Genomic DNA, 19,258 nt, shown 5'->3' with positions numbered 1-19,258 from the left:
AGTTCTTGATGTGAAGACCTTGAAAGTTATACATTTCTTATGCAAATCAAATTACTAAGCTTGACTCATTTGTGTTGCAGCTGCTGGATGGCATGGGAGCCCAGCCTGGGAGCTTTCTTTGGCCCCGTGGCCTTCATTGTGCTGGTGACATGCGTCTACTTCCTATGCACCTTCCTTCAGCTCCGGCGACATCCCGAGAAGAAGTACGAGCTCAAGCAACTGACAGAGGAGCATCAGAGGCTGGCCGCCGCTGACGTGCCGACTCACTGTCATCAGGGAGCCGAGCCCGGAGCGCTGGCGGCCCCGTCTGGTGGGAGCAACTGCCCCGCTGGCTGCCCCGGCATCCCCATCAACCCTGCACTGCTGGCCAATGAGCACTCCTTCAAAGCTCAGCTACGAACTGCGGCCTTCACCCTATTCCTCTTCCTAGCCACATGGACCTTTGGTGCATTGGCTGTGTCACAGGGACACTTCCTAGACATGATCTTCAGCTGCCTTTACGGTGCCTTCTCAGTCACCCTTGGCCTCTTCATCCTCATCCATCACTGTGCCAAGCGTGATGACGTCTGGCACTGCTGGTGTTCTTGCTGTCCCGGAAGACGTGCCAACGCCTGCTCTGGTGCGCAGGGGTCTGCTCAGGCGCGGCCCAAAGTGAACGTGAACGGAGACACCCCAGGGCACGGTCACAGCCACTGCCACCACGACTCGCCGTGTCAGGCTAAAGCGCTGCTGAGCTGCAGTCACAGCGGGGTGGGTCACTGTAAACACGCCGCTCTTCCGTCCTCGCAAAATCATATTACATGTCTGGCGCCAGTGACTCCATGCTGTGCCGCCCTGCATAGCCAGCAGCTGATGGAGGAGGAGCCCACGGCTACTCACGTGCTGCTGCACTCTGAACCAGGGATCCAGCTGCACCCCTGCCTCAAAAGCAGCACCAGGACTAAAAGTCGTCAGTTTGGACGCAAAGCCGGGGCGTCTGCCTGCGCAGCGGGGAGCGACAGGGAGTACGCCTATCATATCCCCTCTAGTGCCGACGGAGGCAGCATGCACAGCTCACACACTGACAGCCCCCACAGCACACGTGAGCGGCACGCCCACATCTGTCCGCACCTGGCCCACGAAGGCCACCACGACGGGCATCACACATGCCATGCTACTGCAGCCACCCTGCATGAGTCTCTGGCGTGCCATAACCCGTGCCACAGGCATATCTGCTGTTCCAAGGCAGACCTTTTCCCTTCTCTGTGTCCGGCAGAATCGGGAGACACAGGCGTCTTCCTGTGTGGCTGCAGCAAAGTAGCTGAGGAGGAACCCGTGGTAACACATCACCATCTGGAGATGCATGCTCCGCGCAGACAATCATGCCCCCAGAATCCGCCCAGTCAGAATGGGATTTTAAAGGGAGGCATGCATGAAGGACTTCTATACACCTCAGACAGCACAGGGAATATACGCACCGGCCCCTGGAAGAATGAAACTACTGTGTAGTGCAGGAACATAATACATTTCAGGTGGCAGTCCCGCCTCATCCTGCCAAAATGAATTTCGCCTCCCTTTCTAGATGAAGAAAAAAGTGAAATAACATTTTAAACATCACAATCAACGTGAGGATTTTTTTATTTCAATATCCACATGTTTATATGTGTGCTGTTTTCTTGTACAGAAATCTTATGTCATGCAAACGCCTTCAGAGGTACATTCATAGACCGAGGAGAATCACTTTCAACACTAACAGTTTGTGAAATGTGTCTCACATTATACCATCAGATTTACCTGAAGGTATTCTCACTGTTCCATATTACTGCAGATCTATCTCTCTATATATATTCAAAAAAAATGAATGGTTGTATGTGTGACTATGTGTGTTAGTGCTCAAAGGCAACAAGCTGCAAGATGTTTTTACCCTGAATCTGAAACTACCAATAGTCTACTTTGACGGTGAATCTCCAGTACGTTGGCATTCATGTTCTAGACGACTAAACCAGCAATTTTAGACTTCATATGGGTATTTTTGCCATCACAACTGTGAATACCTACTAGAGATTTTCTAAATAATAAACAAAGATACCTTTGCTTGGCAGAGATGTGTGGGTGCCAGTTTAGTTGTAGATAAATCACAGCAGAAAAAGCGAAGTAAAAACTATGCGTGCTCCTATCCAGGTTTCTATTGATCGTGATGTCCATATGATGTCTTCACCTTAGTGTTTCCCTCTGCCTGAAAAGAAATAAAATCGACGGCACATCAGGAGGAATGGCGATGTCACTGTGGATGGTGAGCTGATGTCAGTGAGTTATTGGATTCAGTCCTTTTACTCAAAGTCAGGTCATGGCAGTGTTTTATCAGTCAGATTTTTATTCGTTTCATCTCAGTTTGCACATTTTCCTCCTGCCGATATGTAAGCTGCTTGTAAAAACAGACATTAACAGCTACAAAGTGTTTGAATGTAATCATTGGAATCAAATAACAAGCTGCTAAAGGGCCCACTTTGGGAAGCCTGCACAGGAGTGATCCTTATTTTTCTTTCATACAAAAATGTGATAAATGACTCTCACCCTCACCCCACAATAGGGCAAAGCAAAATAACAAGAACTGTCTAAAGTACGAAATAAAACTCCTTTTTTTATTTTTTTTTTCGTATGTGTTGAACAATAGCTCCACATTGTGCAAATGCCGATAATTACTTTAATCCCGTGCAACTATTGCTGCTGGTCTTAAGTCTTTTTTTGTCACAAATGTCTGCTTTACATTCCACAGGTAATCTGTATTTAGCCAGACTTTAAACATCTGCAGCTCTGGTCAGAAATTTATACGCGTTTATCACTGGCAGAAATATACTGTTAGTAGTTTTTGTAGTTTTCTTCTTCTCAGGCTTGAGTGTTTATACAAAAATGAAACAACTTTAAGGATTTCAACAACAATTAGATGCACAAGACTGAATTAGATGTGGATTTTTTTCTAATCTCTTATGGTCAGAGTTATATATACTCACCGGCCCCTGGATATATATATATGTATACTATATCAGCTCAAATATAAATATACTGGCCCACTAATATTTGGTTGAAAATCCCTTAGGAGTTTACAGTTTGATCATCACTCCTAGCATAATGCTAACTGTACAATGGATCGTCCTATCAGAAGAAATTCATTAAATTATTACCTGGCACATTATCTTAAGAATAGTCACTAAAATTTCATTGGATTTAGGTAAGAATCATTGCAGAAGCTTGACATTGTCATTGTATATTGGTTTTAAAACCAGTTTAGATGTTTTTGGCAAATCTTTATGCTGTTTTAGCTCCCACATTTGTTAGTCTCAACTGTCTGGTTGTTCATCTGACAAAAGTTCAATTTGAAGATAGTTCTGAACTCAATCAATCCTTAATGGTACCACCATATCTGAGAGTTGTTACAGTCTTCCAGTTTTAAAAGCCTCACCTTGTCTCTTAATTTTGGTTTCACTGTTGAGATTTCCTCTGGGGTTCCAGCAGCTTTCCATTTTTGGCAGACTTAAATCTTGTTGGTTTGGTTGGATGGCATACTTGGACACATTTAGGTGTCCCAGTTTGTTTCTATTTATGCCTGAGTTCACTGTCCTGCTGGTTTTTTGAGTCCCCCCCCCAAAAAAAGCACAGTAATAGAGCAGCCAAACCCCTCCTAACGCTGAGAGGAGACATGATTGAGGACAATAACCCATCAAGTCAAGAATTGCTTGGTGGAGTCAATGCGAAGCTTTTGAACCTAAGGACACAGCGATATTCATCACTTGAAATTTGAATATAATGGATGTTCCAGCAAGACAAAGATCCAAAATATGCAGCAGCTCCTTTAACAAAGCAAAAGCAGGATTAAGTCTCATTGTGTCTTACAAAAGAAAAAATCAAAGTGACGTGTAATAATCTATTTTAACCCCACAGAGCTCCACTCCATGCCTTTTGGGTACTGCAATGATGACTTGAATTTTCTAAACGTTGCTTGTGCAGGATATCATCTACTTGATTTGTGGTTTTTGAATGAAGAGAGACAGCTCAATCAATCAATCTGTAGCAAGATTTAAAGAGGCTATTAACACTTTGGAAACAATGAAACAGATTAACATTAATTTACTAGAACTGCCTCTAAAAACCGTAAACTTCAATCCTTATGCGGTTTGATTGAAAGCCAGATCAGTGCCAGGAAATCAAACCTTTTAAATGAGCCTCACCAATTCTGCCAAGAGGAGTGAATATCCTGCCAAAAGACTGCTAACGTCTCCAAAATGTGTTTTGTGATTGGACGAAAGAATTTAGCTAAAGATTAGTGGGGGTGTATGTATATATTTGAGCTTTTAGGTTTAATTTTGACCATATTTGGAGAGAAAAAACACAAATCAAACCTGCGCACCCTGGTCTTGTTGTTTGTCCTACAATGTAAAAAGGAACAGTTCAAATAAATCATTATAAAACCAATTTTAATATGACATTCATGCCTCACAATTACCACACTTAAACTTCTGACCTAAACTGTATCTCTTCTAATCTAGATGAGTAAAACAACCCCAACATCTTTCACATATTAACTTTTGTCAGGGCAGGCCAAGGCTGAAGTATGGATCTTTCTTTTGCTACCAAGAAGGTCACATTCTGTTTGAAGAATTGCTACTCTAAAGAGAAGGCAAAGGTGTCTCAGCATTGATTCAGCAGCAGTTGTTTGTCATATAAATGATGACGCTTCAGACAAAACTAGTGACACATTGAGGCAAAAGACTAAAAATAAAAATGTTTCTAAGCAGCAAACCCCATCAGCATGCACACTATCTCTGAATCCCTCTGTGTGCTCTTGTGTCCTTGTATATAGAATTGGTTTCTGATGAATTATTTTATATGAGATTAAAGATGTTTAAGAATAAAGTCTATATGTAAAGAAAGTTGGGGAAAAAAATAATGACCTCTCAATGTTAATGCTCAGTATCTGAGTTTGGATATGTCCTATTTGTTTTCAGATGGCCTTTATCTGTTCATAAAGTATGCAGACCAGCTACGTGTTGTGAGACTTTCATATCAGAAACAGACATGCACGACACATGACATTCAACCCATCAGAAAATAAACTGCTCCTTTACACTATAAATCAGAATGCAATTGAAAAGTTGATTTATTAATTCAGTTTATGTCTTCTAATTTTATGGTTATTGATTAATGTCAATGAAAACCTGAAACTTAGATTATTAGAAAGTTAGATTACGTAAGACCAATAAAAAGGGATTTTTAATTAGGGCCTTCATACAATCGGACAATTTTAAGGCTGCTGACTGGGAATTTGTCAATCAGAAAGTAATTGACAATTTCTAAAACGTGTTGAAGGCACAAAAAGAATGGAAAAATTGAGCGGAAGAAAAAATTGTGGTAGAAAAATAGAAAGATAACCACTGCCTTGAGAGGATTATTGACCAGAGCATGTTCAAGAATTAGGTTGAGATTCACAACTGGACCAAAGATGCTGCTTCTAGAGCTACCGCAACAGAAAAATTAAAGCAGAGATAAGAAATGTCTTACTTGAGCTTAGGAGAAAAAGAACTTAACTGGTGCTTAATGAGTTAAAATTCTTGTAAATTTTCTATTTAAGTTGGAAATCCAGCTTCTAGAGTCTGGATGACGAGTGGAGAGGTACAGATGAGGTTTCTGTAGTCAGTCATGCTTTGGGGAGCCATGTCGCCTGCAGGTGGCGATCTAAAAGGAAATATTAGAGCACTTGATGCATCCTTCTGCGGACGAGCCTTATTGAGATGCTGATGTCATTTTCCAGCAGGACTTGGCACTTGCCCACAGTTCCAACAGTACCAGTGCTTGCTTTAATGACCGTAGTATCACTGTGCTCGATCGGCCTGCACAGTGGCCTGAACTGAACCCTGTAGAGGATTTATGGTGGATTGTCGAGAGGAAGATCAGAGACACTGCAGCCCAAAATGCAGATGAGTTGAAGTCTGCTTCTAAAGCAACCTGGGCTTCCTGAACTCCTCTGCAGAGCTGCGTGTTTGTTACCTTCATCACACTGCACTGACGCAGTAACTCCTGCAAAATGAGCTCCAGACAATTAGTAAGAGTAAATATTGTACAGTATCTGGATTGTTTTTCAGAGGGCTGTTATTTCTGTTTTAAAAATCCCATTTTTGTATTTAGTGACTTTCCTATTTTGTAGGAAACAAATGTTTTGGTTTTCATTAGCGCTAAGCTTTAACCATCGAAATTATTAGAAATAAACACTTGAAGAATATCACTCAGTGTGGAATGAATAAATTAACATTTTAATGATACTCTCATTCATTAAGAGTCACCTGTACAACAACAGAAATGTGTTAAATAAATTTTAAAAACAGGCTTCTAGAGACTGGAGATTTGTAATTGTAACTAAAATCAAACCTCTGCTGCAAAATGAAAATTGAGAGAACGCCGGTGTAAGTCAGCTTCCCAGTACATCTTGTGTATTTGCTGGTGGTGTGTTTTCGGAGCAGCCCGAGCTTTTTTGAGATGATGTGTTTATCACAGGCTGCCGAAGGCCGCCTCCTCTGAAGTCATCGTTAGCAGATGTACTGCCCTGACCGAGCATCATGTTGGCTTACTAACAGCCCACCAGACAGCTGCTGGAATACTCACCTGTGGTACTGTGACAAAAACCTGAAGCCAGTTTTCACCTTTTTTTACACTGACACAGATACCCAATAAATGTATTTTTTCACCATGCAACAGATGAAAGCATCTTTGGCTCAGCGTGTTTGTATGTATGTGTGGTTAACTTACGACAAAAGTAACAAAAGCAAAGGCCTGTTGTTCCCTTTCAGTTCCCTATGCTCTGTTTCTATCTGTAAGCAGCACAATGGAAAGTAAGATGTCTTACAGTCGCCACAGTGGAGGAATTCAGATTATTGCAACCTTGGGTAGTGGTGGCGCTCGGTGAGTGCATGTTTGCGTGTTGTGTGTCCACAGACCTTGTCCGCACATGTGCTTTTCCTCATGTGCACACATCCCAACGGCGATAAGACAGGGGTGTGTTCTGTGTCTCACTAATCACACTCATATTTGACAGGCTATGAAATGCCTGAGTACATTTAATATGCTGCTGGATTCTTTTTTTTTATGTCCAAGGCCATCCCATGCCCTCCTCTGCCTCACCATCATCAGATTATCCATCTGATTGAAAGCTATGTGCAGTATTACACCATAGCCGTCATTGACGACTACTAAGGAGATGCTGAGTAAACAAGAGCACCAAAAGGGATTTTTAGAAGGTAAGTTCACCAACTGTTATCTTAAGAAAACAAAAAACTTTACTGAAGTGAGTATATGTGAAGATGTGATGGGAATTTATAAGTTGTTTTTTTTTCCACAAAAACAACAGCAGCTTAAAGAAAAATGTTGTTTCGCCATCTGCTAGGACGGCTGCTCTTTCATGCCCCTTGGTTTTGCAACATTCTGGCATTTTTCAGAAACAACTAGCCAGATTTTTAATAACACATACATATTACAACCCAAAATCTCCACATATTTATTGAGCTAAGCCAACAGAATGTTATGCGTTATTGTGAAGAAGAAAGGCAATGATATACAGTTGTCAAAAACTTTTATAAAGGAAATTCAGAAGTTTTGTTTGCACATGTGAGTATTCTAATTTCCCTAAATAAAATCCAGTCTTAATTGCCTTTTACTGTCACCCAGAAAATAGTTAACTACACATTTTTAAGTGTCCCTTCATTATGGAAAGAACTAATTGTCTCCATTCTACAGGACAAAGTGTTCATTTATTTGTTTCTTAAAACAATTTGAGGTTTTCAGTATTATAAAGCCTAAAAATATTTATCTTGAGTTCTTTCATTTCACATCAAAACCCATTTGTATCTATTATATGTTTCATCTTCTTTGTTTCCAGCAGTCGAGAGGGGCTTATGGCTCCAGACAGATTGTCTTGTAGTCAAAAATGGCTCTACGACCTGAAAAGATTCCTGACTCCTGACCCGCCCTGACTGTCTGGGCAGACAGAGAGAATCCATCAGAGAATCAGCCAAGAGGCCTGTGTTAACACGTTCTGTAGAGATCCACAGCTCAGTAGGGACAACTTGTTAACATGGCAACAATTTATGGTGTAGTCCACAAATCTAGCCTTTATGGAATAGTGGCAGCAGGAGAGTCACTGCTACAAGAAAGCCTTAAGAAGGCAAGAAACCATGAAGAGACAGAAAATATTTGGAAGGAAGTACTCAGACCAAATCAAAACCAAACTAATGTCCAAAACACGATTTGTGACTGACACTGCTCCTCTAAGTCATGGGTGTTCACCTCCTGCTGGTTTTAGACGAGTTTCAGCTCCAACACAACTGATTCATATGATCCAACTCTTCAGTATGACAAAGTTCTGCAAAGGCCTGCTGGTGTGTGTTGAACCAGGAACTGAAGAACTAAAATACTCAGCAATGACTTTGGACACCAATGCCAGTAAAACATGGTAGTGGCTGCATCATACCATGGGGAGGATTTTCTCCGACCGAGGCAGGGACAAGAGTTGATTTGAAGAAATTGCTTCAAATCAACTCAGGAATTCCCCTTCTAGCTAGAACACAGCTTCAAACATACACCCAGAACTACAATGAGAAGGCCAAGTTAAAGTCCAGGTCTAATTTCAAATGAGAATCTGTGGCAAGAATACAAACACAGGCATCCAGAGGAGTTCTCCATCCAGTGTCTCTGAGCTTCTTGTTGCAAACAAATGTTTTGGTCTGTAGATGTGCAAAGTTTGAGACATGCATCCATATGACATGCATCCATTGAGAACTCGTTCAATAATTGACTCCAAACCTTTCAGATTTTATAGGTCACTTGGTAAAAAATTTCCACTTGATAATTATGTACTACTTTGCGTTGATCTATATCTCAGAATTCCAAAAAATACATAGAAGTTTGTGGTTGTAATATGACAAAATTTGAAAAGGGTGTGAATACTCCTGAGAGGCGTTGTGGGATGTTTATAAAACAGTTAAATGTGAGGGTTTTTTAGCCCGATGAAGATGACAAACAGTGTTGCATCTTCCTTACAAAAACCCTTCGTTTGATGAAGGGTGGGATTGTTGTTCCCATCTCTGATCTCTCACATCCTGTGTCATCCTGACTCCATATGCCTCTGGCTCTCTCACACTCCTCCTTCTCCTCATGTGTTAAGTAGTTCTGTCTCCCATCAATAACCCAGCCTGCTCCTCTGGCTCCGATCTTGGCAGACAAGACTTGTGACAGAGGGCTGTGATCGTCATGCTAATGCTGTCCTTGACTTAAATAACATGCTCGAGACTCGCAGGGTGGGAGAGCGAGTGCTGAATGGCAGAGAGGACGGGGCGGGTGGCGGTGTGCTGGTGTGTTTTTATCCGTGGGTGTGTGTGTGCAGGAGGTGAAGGCAGGATTGGAATTTGAGGCTCAGTGGATGAAGGAAGACGAGGGAGGAAGGTTTGGAAGATCAAAGAGAAAGAGAGGACAGAAAGAGGTGGGCAAAGCTGCTTATGAGATATCATTTAATTTCTAGAAAGCAGTTTTTCTAATGTATGCGCGGGTGTGTGTGTCCCAGAAATGTCTTCAGCTGTGTGTTTGTGTGACTGAGATGTGTATCCAAACCTGCTGCAGGATCTGAATATATCACCGGTTTAACACCATCGTAACATTTACTGAGGAAATGACAGCAGTTTCATTTAACAACACAAGCAGGGTGTTGACTTCACTATCATGCACATGTTAGGGACAATGATTAGGTGTTATTTGGTGATGAATCAACTGTGAAGCCTGTTGATTTGTCACAGTTTGTCAGTTGAGGTTGTAAATTGCTTCAAACATCCAAACAGGATTTTTATTTTTTATTTTTTTTTGGCTTATTTGATCAGGAAAGCTGTGTTGGGTCCCAGTATGTCACCCTAGGCAGAAGATGCATTCCAGCCCGTTAATAACTCTCAGCAGCTCCTAAGAATCCTTCCTCTAAGCACCAGAAGTAATGAACAAATCTCCTAACCCATTTCTCCTCACTCAGCCCTATTCTTCCACTTCCCACTCCCTTACTGTCAACACAGCTGCACCTGATATCTATTATGTGACAATCCGAAGACAGGTTCCTGTTTCTGAAAGAACAACTTGACGTCTCAGTGAGTGACATGCCCGAATATTCCCTTTAACTTGTTTTCCCGTGACAACCATGCTGTGCTGCTGAATTACTCCATGCATCAAATCACTGGCAAAAATTGTAAAACGATGACAAAGACTGAGTCAAGCTAGTGTGATTATTACTGAGCTCCTTGTCTCAAAGTCGCGTTCTGGATTTGATGAGCGCAATCACCATCTAATCTGTGTTGTTTCATGTGTTTTCTCTCCTTCCTTCCCCACCAGCCTTTTTCGTGTTATTTATATCTTTTGCTGATGGTGATGCAACATTGTACATCAGGAAGAGTGCAAAGAATCAGGTGATGGTTTTAACCCATCAATCTGGTGGATTATGAGAGCCAAAGAGGCTGTCACTCCACTGGGTTACATAAAGGCCAGGTGAGGAGAGGTGGGGTATGTTTCTGTCCATACCTCCCCACTGATTCTCCCAACTTCAGGGAAGAGAGAGAACGAGAAAGCTGGGTAGTGGGTGGCAAAGGACCAGGAGACAGGAAGCAGATCTGAGTGTGTTGAGGGAGGGAGAGGAGTAAAACCAGCAGATTATGCTGAGGAAGTCTTTTGTTATGGGTTGTTAAATCCCACATGGCTGCTGATAACCGTCCACCTCTGCTGGTTTATTCTCTGTGCTGAAGACATTTTTTGTCAATGTTTTCTTAAATTTGTAGTAATTAAAAATTTACTGTGGTTATAGGAGTCTCCTTCTGTCCATTGACTTTTGCTTATCTGACATTAATTCAGATCTGCCTGGTCCCCAACCAGTGAGACGCGTCCAGAAGACCTTCAAAGTAAGGCACCCATGATCTGCTCAGAAAGCTTCAAGGTCTAAAGGTGCAATACTTTACTTGAATGGAGGAACAAATGTGGATATATTTTAGGGCACCTCAAGTACACTGCTTGTTTGTGTGACATGGAACATTTAAATGAATCAGACAAAAGAAAAAAGTATGGAAGCCAACAGCAGACGTTCTCCATGTGTACTTTCTCCTGATGGCTTTCTCAAGATAACTAGTTCATTTCCCGTTTTCTCAAAAAAAAAACCCACTTAATTTCCCGATGGTTTTCTTGAGATCCCGAGATGATTGGTGTGTGTGTTAAACCTGATTTCATTCTTCAAATACATGGAAATTAAGTTGCATGTATGCCGTTGTGACAAACATTTGAAGGACGGATTCAGGTGTGACACACACACCAATCATTTTGTGAGCTTGAAAAGACAAAGCTTGGTTTTTCAAGATTGAGTTGTTATTTCAACAAAACCATTTGGAAAAAGTATATGTGGAAAGTAGGAAAATAACTTGAGAAAACTATTGGGGAATGAACTTGTTATCTCGAGAAAACCATTGTACAAAGAGCAGAAAACATCCACTCTCGACTTCTGTAAGAAAAGGAATTATGGACTTCTACATGTTTGGATAGAACTTTGGGACAAGGATTATTTATATCTCTGATGCTGCAACATTAATCTCTTCAAACAATTATACGCATGTATAAACACAATGGAAATCTGTTTCCATCAAATAACTTTGGAAGAAGATGGACTCTGTGTCCCAAATGTGTTTTCATGTGAAATAAATGTAAAAGCAAAAAGCTGAGGAACGCAGTAAGACATTGTCATGTTACACTGTAAATGACTTCTGCATCATGCAGAGCTGAAAGACCAAACAGAGAGAAGGAAGCCAAAACTCAAAAAGCAAAATTACCATTGATAAAATCACAGAGTTACGGACCTTAAACTCTGAAGGCAAATCCTGTGATCTGATGAAGCCAAAATCTAATTGTTTTATCATAATGACCATCCTTATAACGAGAGGAAAAGAGGGAAGCTTGAAATCCTGGGAACCCCAGGCCAACTGAGAAGTATGAGAATGGCATTATCATGTTATGGGGGTGATTTACTACAAGAATGTCATCGATGGCACTAAGAAGAAAGGATATCGTGTGAAAATACTGAAACAATGTCTCCTCGCTTTAACCTGGAAGCCAAAGTTTGGGCACAAATCTGTCTTTAAATTGTCCAATAAAAATTTTGGCCAGAGATGAACAGGTGTATCCAAGCTACTGTTGAGAGAGACTTGGGGAAGGAAATCCAAAACTTCACAAGTACTTCTCACAAAGATAATTTCAAATGGCAGAATTCAAATTTATCCCCAGAAAGACATCCTTCATTCATTTCTGAATGAATGTTCACATATTAATTTTAGGTTATAATGTAGGTATAATAAGAGTCAGTCCTTCTCCCACTGCAGAAGCTATCTGTATCCAATAAGGCATAAGAGAAATATTCAGAAATAGTAAATGTGACAACCATGTTGCAAAGCCCCCAAGAAGATTGTATCAGGTATTTTTGTTCTCTCTAACATGATAATGTTCCTCATGCAGGAGTGATTTTTGAGAAGGAATGTTCATAAATAATCAAACTTTCTCCATCAAAAGCACTGTAGAACGTTGAAAAGAATGTTTTCTAAATTATTGTACTTGAAAAACAAGAAAAAACTCAGTGTTCATGGTTCTCACTGTCCTTGTTGGTGTTCTAGCAGTTATATTATTTTTCCTTTCTCTCATGTTTTAAGCAGCATTTTTATTTTAATTTTCTACTTTCCAATTTTCCTATATGCTAATGAGCTTGGAACGTGAATGTTCATGTATATCTAGCTGTTAATGCTAGGTAGTCATTCAGTTGCTATGATACATCTGTTCATCTGCAGTTTTTTGCAACATCACATGATGTAGTCCTAATGGTTTCCAAAGCAGAGGGAGTTTTATCAAATATTATGGTCTTAATTTACAGTCAGTTCAGAAAGTGGGACTTTCCAAAGTCTAACAGCTGTCTGAGAACAAAATCCAATTTAAAACTCCACATTCCCTTTAGGATGAGTTCAGAGTCTGCTCTTGAAAAATCAGTCTGTCACCACTTTTCTTTGTTTCTACCAGATGAGCTATGGGAGTCTCAGGCTGCAAATGAACACTTGACTTTGAAAAGGCTTTAGAAATATGGTCAAATATGCAAGAGTGAGCTCTGACATGTCGGACTATTTACAGAAGTCCTTTGAGTTTTCCTCTGTGAGGTGGGTCAAGCCATGACAAAAACTACTGCTGTTAACCCCAAAATATGTGAACAAACAGTGATGTAAAAAAGTGATTTGATGTACAAGCCAAGTAACTTTAAGTCACACTTAAAAAATAAATAAATAAGAAAATAGGAAATCTAGCAGGTTACCTGCTAGATTTCTGCTCTGGTTTTGCTCACTATCCAGGGACGCCATCTAGTGTTTAAAAGCGGAAACTTATTCTAATAAAAATGACACCCGCCTTTATGACTGGCATCTGGAGCAAGACAGAGGTTAATAGTCAGGTTAATTAATGCATCAGCTGGATTGTCCATGAATAAGTTTACTACGTACTTCTGGGCTGGCCTGGCAACCAGGTAGAAGTTATTAAATACAGGACACCTCTGTTCCAACTCTCATGCTATTTTTGACATATTGGCGTTCCCAAATACTTATTGTTAGCCTGCTTTAAATAAACTATCGATGTAAAATAGCAATAGGTTTTATTGTCTCACTGTCACAGGTGTACCAGCAGCAAAATAAAATCGTGATGAAGGACTAAACAGGATCACAAAAGGTAAAAATATAAGAAAATGGAATAAAAGACTCTAGAGTCAGTGCAAATTCATCATAAGAAAAACAATATTGTACAGTTCTTAAAAATAGCATACTCGGATCAAAAGAATTTGTGACTGAGAGTCTAAGATATTTCATAGAAAACAGCAACAGACTATTTACAAGAAATTAAAATATTGTGCTGATATCAGCAGGGATGTAAATACTTAAAAGGTTTGTTGGGAGCCGTGATGGTTCAACCAACTGCTGGGAGAGAAGATTTTTCTATATTCAGGACGCTAGCTGCCTCTTCCTGCTCAGTTGGGCATATTTTTCTAATTTTCATTTCATTAACAATGAAGCAGCTCAAATAATTAGAGGAGGGTGATTGAACTCCACCTCAAACATATGTGAAAACATGACATCACTTTGCTTCCTTTCTTTCTGTGACTGGGGCATCTATAAGGTGGTTTTCCTCCTTTGGCTCTCAACTCTCTCTGCAGCTGCTCCGCAAACACTGAGTTTGTGCCGTTACATCGTTTTCTCTGCTAGTCTTGATGAATATGCATCTCCTTCTTCCCTCTTGGCTTTCATGCCTGCATGTTTCTTCATACCCACAAACACACAGAGCACATTGCAGATGTTTGCACAACAAACATTCATAAATCCTACAGATACGTTGGCTGACAAGTCTTCCTGATGAAGAAAATGCCACCAATTTGGTTCTAATTTTATAATCCTGCAACTTTAGCATCATATGCTCAGACTCAAAGCAGAGCAATGATAGCAGGCAATGTGATATGTACATTTTTTTTTTAATTACAACAATTTTGTCAGAGATTGTGCATATTTTTGAACATTTTGCTTCTTTTTACTGTGAACAAAAATGTTTTTCTGTGCATTAAGTTGCTCTCTATCCCGTAAAAATGAGGTTTAGATATATTGCATTGAAGGAAGGGCAAAAGTTTTCATTTTCAGATGTTCAAACCTGGCAGAGGCAGACATTTTAACTTTGTCAAGCATTTTCCATCAACCAGAACAACATAAAGAGAGGTGTATTTAATTTCTCTGGAACCCATTCCCTGTAGTTTTGTTTCTTACTCTGCCACATCAGTAAGAAAGAAAAAACTCCATGACAAAAGCATTCAATAAAAACTCCTTCATTAGCTTCAACTAGTGCTTCACCTTCAGAGGTTCAGATGCTCATGGCAACAAGACGCTTTGTGGTATTTGTAGATTAGCAGCTAATCCGTGTGAAGATTAAACAACTTTTGAATCCATCCCTCTCCTGGCTACTTCATGCTGCCAACAAAAATCAAACCATGCTGCTTTGTTCTCAGTAATAAGATACTCTAAAGTGTTTGTATAATCATAATAATTGTCTGGCTGCTAAAGGAAAAGTACTGACTGCTTTAATCTCAACATGACAAGGCTGAGCAGTCAACAAATCCAGCTGTGGCTCCCCAATATGTGTTCAGAGACAGCGGCTGCAGAGCTGCTGTAACTGCAATCTCTTTCGCCCATCACCAACCTGAGCGCCACTGGACCTCAAATGGGTTCTCTGTTATTTATTACACAGCACAAGCTGATACTTAAACTGAGCAAGCAATTATGATGGATCAGGAAGGCCACAAATTCTGCTGAAACAGAATTTGAACATTCTGCTGGACCAAAAATAAGCCTGGATTGAGCTATGAAGAAAATACTGCAAGTATAGGATGAAGACTATTGAAAGGTAAGATAAATGACATGGAGTGTGGCACCTTTCAGAAAGTGAGATATATTAAGCAGCAAGTGAACTCTTTGTAAAGTTGATGTCTCAGAAGCAGGAAAAATTAGTAAAGCATAAGAATTTGAACAAGTTTGACAAGGACCAGATTGAAATGGCCAGACAACTCAGAGTGTCTAGAAATGTGCAGCTTCTGTACTGTGTTCCTGAGCAGCTGTTGTCAGAATCCATCAAAAGAGGTCGAAGGTGGAACAAACAGCAGAAGTGACGGGCGGCTTGTGAGGTCTGATCCAACAGGTGAGCTACAGGAGCTCAAACTGCTGAATAAATTATTGCTAGTTCTAAAAACAAGTTATCAGAGTATACATTTCCATCAGAGTTTGCTGAGTCGGCAGAGAGCGGTCAGTGGAAAAAGATGGCTTGGTCTGATGAATCGTGTGCTACTGTGTGTTATTTATCACAGGTACACAAGACATGTACCACTGATCTCTGCATTGTTGCAGACCATTTACACATTTTAATGGAAGCAGTGTCGCTGATGGCTGTGGCCTCTTTCAGCATGATAGTATCCATTGCCATAAAGTAGATTGTTTGGGAATGGAAGAGTTTGAGCTCTTGACTTGGCCTCCAAATTTTCCAGCTTTCTCAATCCAGTGGTGAATCTGTGGGATTTGCAGGACGAACATGTCCAATCCATGGAGGCCACACATCACAGAATCCAAGACGCAGACCAAGGGTCAGCGACCTACGAGCCATTTTTGCATTGGTGAGCCACAAAAGCAACATAACTCCTGACAAAACTTGAAGATTTCAGAATTTCAAAAGTTTAATATTTTCAACTTTTGAAATTCAGAAATTTCAAGATTAATCTCAGAAATTTTCAGAAAAAAAAAAAAACTTGGAAATTTCCAAGCTTTGTTTCAGAGAGTTATAGTGCTTTTGCGGCTCTTCTAGAAAAAAAAATCTTCTGGAAAATTTCTGAGATTAATCTTGAAATTTCAGACTATTTTTTGGTCAGAAATTCGCTCCTCCTTTTTTTGTCTACAGTGGTCCTAATACGCCGTCATACATTCCTCGTTAGATTTGTATTGTTCCTGTGATGCTAGCCCATGCCTGCAGTACAGACTTAGCGTTTTTTTTTCTTCTGCTGGCTTTAAAAAAAAAAAATTGTAGATGCATTTTGAGAAATGTTGCACTAGAAATTATCTCTTTATAACCCAGCTGAATTTGTATTGGCAGATAAAATTTCCTAATAAATATTAATCAAACAAAAACATCCCTGCACATTAGGAGAACTATGATTAAGTAGAAAGTTCTTAGTGCTTTACATGTAAATGATATGAGCAGTGAAAAAAACAACAACATATACGCGCATATTAATCAAATAACACCCCAACCAGAGCATGATCACAGGGATAAGTGGAGATAATGTGGGCTAAGTGATAAATATGAGTCACTCAAACTGGAGGCTACTGTGAGGGGGGGGAGGGCCAACTGTGGCATCCAGGGAGAAGCGTTCTCCACTCCGCCTCCTCTGGCTCCTGCACACGCAGGGGAAGATCCATCCGAAGCTCAGGATAAAACAGAATGTTTCGCCTCGATTCTGAGGAGGTGCTGCAGCCGTGACAGCCTCAGAGCCCGGCTAGCGCCCCCGCCACCGGCAGCAGCAGCAGCAGCGCGCTGCAGGCGCACAGAGCGAACGCATTGCTGCACTTTACATCTATATGGCGTTGCTCGTTTGGACGCCAGCCTCCCACAGTGGCAGTCGACCGGCAGCGAGGGTTCGAGCTCCCTCTCAGAGGATGGTGGAGTCCTGAGAGCTCAGACATGCCATCTGTCTCTGCTGGAAACGTCGCTGTCTGGGCTGCAATTCGCTGCGCTGCTTGAGGGAATCAAAGTTGGTGCAATGGAGACTTCCGGGAGTGATGCTGCTGTCACGTACTTGGAGAAAGCTGATGAGAGAGATGGATATTATGATCTGGAGCATCTCCCTCCACTGCTGGAAGATGAGGTGAGGTTGAGGATTTTACTGGAATGGGTTTTTAAGGTGTGATGTTATTTACGACTAAATTTTAAAAAAAGTACGTATATGTCAATACATCATGGATAAGTTAATTTATTTCAGCAGTTTAATCCAAAAAGTGAAACTCACATTATATACATGAATTTAAAAACTGATTAATACAATTTAAGTGTTTATTTCTGTTTTGGATATTATAGTTTACAGTTAGAAAAAATATCGGAAATGTTTTTTATGACCTACATAATCAATGAGGAGGACTAGTGACTTGACCATTAGGCTTTCCAAAGAAAGGGTAATCCACAAAAGGGCATTGCTAAATATGCTGGCTATTTATACCACATAATAATGCAAGCATGTGAATGGGAAGTTGAGTGGAAGGAAGGAAAAATATGGTATAAAATAGGTCACAAGCAGCAAAGTTGTTTTCTCCACAACATTGAGAAAATTGTTAGGCAAAGCTCTTTCAGGAGTTTGGCTGGAGTCGGAGCTTCAAGAGCACCGATGCACAGATGTTCCCAAGATAAGAGCTAAAACTACTAAACCTGTCAATATCACAGGTGTCTTACCTGAGAAAACTGAAACCACCCGCTCATTTACATCAGGTGTTTGGAAGCAAAGAGGCATTTAAAACATACCCAGTAAAGTTACTTCAGGACCAGCTTTGGAAAACACCTTCATGGTGTATTTTTGAGCACTTCCTGTTCACTCTGCTGACAAGCTTTGTGGAGATGCTGATTTCATTTTCCAACATGATTTGACAACTGTCCTCAATACCAAAAGTATGAATACTTACTTTGATGATCAGGGCAACACTTAGCTTGATTGGCCAGTAAACTGACCTGACCTTTGGCTACTTAATCATCTCAACAGTAAATGTTTGAAAATGCGACTTCTATTTAATATTTTTTTACTTTGTACAAATGAAATGAACCAAAAGATTGTGTTGGGATCAATTTAAGCTAGATATAATCTTAGGGACTCATAAAAAGAAAAATAAAGTATTTTCTTTTCCCTTTAGAGGGTCAGTTTACTTAAAGCTATCCCAGTCAGCACAAGTTTTGCTACTCATTGGATCTTCACCTGCTTAATTCAGGACAAACTTTAAGAATGTCAAACTTTATAATTGGGTTTGTGTGGAAAACAATGACCCTCAAGAACACTGGCCTTTCCTTTCCTCTCACTTCCAAAGTTCAAAGATCTGGAGCGCAGTGAGAGGTTGTTGGAAACCTTGGAGCTTATGTAGGCTAACACATTTAAGTTGAGCAGGCTGAGAGAGACTAGTGTTCCCCTGCACTGTCCTCATGGGAAGCTATCTATTTCTGGTGATGCTGCTCCTGCTGCTACTGCATGAAGTGGTTCATCTCTGCCTTGTAATTTCTCTCCACACAACTTCATCACACAAAGTTGACATTTTCTAACAACCTGCTGCCACCTTCCTCCTATGAATATGTTCAATATGGTACTTTATTTCTAATCTAATGTTATTCATAGGTTTCCAAAGAATACCTGCAGTGTAGGTGGCAGAAAGTTTTAAATAAAGTCCTTGTGAGATGCTTTAATTGTCTGTCTTGGAAAAAGTGTAAAATTCGTGTTCAAGTGCTGGGTGGAGGAATTGACAGTGACTGCTTCGTGACACACTTTACTCTCCAAACATCCACCCCTGTGTCTGAGTGATGGCCAGATTTTGTGTTCTGAGCCTACAGAAGATCCTGTAATAATCAGACTTCTGCATTATGCTGG

General features: G+C 40.6%; 2 protein-coding genes across 3 annotated transcripts in view; both read left to right on the top strand.

Annotated features, from left to right (window-relative positions):
* Positions 1-4,449, top strand: part of adgra1 (adhesion G protein-coupled receptor A1) — a 189,426-nt gene extending 184,977 nt beyond the window's left edge. The window contains exon 19 of the mRNA XM_014469438.2: positions 81-4,449. Coding sequence (XP_014324924.1) covers positions 81-1,488 — 1,408 coding nt within the window. The 3' untranslated portion in view covers positions 1,489-4,449. The remainder of the gene's footprint in view (positions 1-80) is intronic.
* Positions 4,450-16,984: 12,535 nt separating this feature from the next.
* kndc1 (kinase non-catalytic C-lobe domain containing 1) overlaps positions 16,985-19,258 on the top strand; it is a 41,364-nt gene continuing 39,090 nt past the window's right edge. For both annotated transcript variants that reach the window (XM_005795170.2, XM_023327648.1), the window contains exon 1: positions 16,985-17,506. In XM_005795170.2, the coding sequence (XP_005795227.2) occupies positions 17,402-17,506 (105 nt within the window). In that variant the 5' untranslated portion in view covers positions 16,985-17,401. The remainder of the gene's footprint in view (positions 17,507-19,258) is intronic.

Source organism: Xiphophorus maculatus, chromosome 22 (genome assembly GCF_002775205.1).
Source record: "Xiphophorus maculatus strain JP 163 A chromosome 22, X_maculatus-5.0-male, whole genome shotgun sequence".
Classification (NCBI taxonomy): Eukaryota; Metazoa; Chordata; class Actinopteri; order Cyprinodontiformes; family Poeciliidae; genus Xiphophorus; species Xiphophorus maculatus.
The sequence above is the reverse complement of the archived record's forward strand: the minus strand, read 5'-3'. Positions and strand labels throughout refer to the sequence as shown.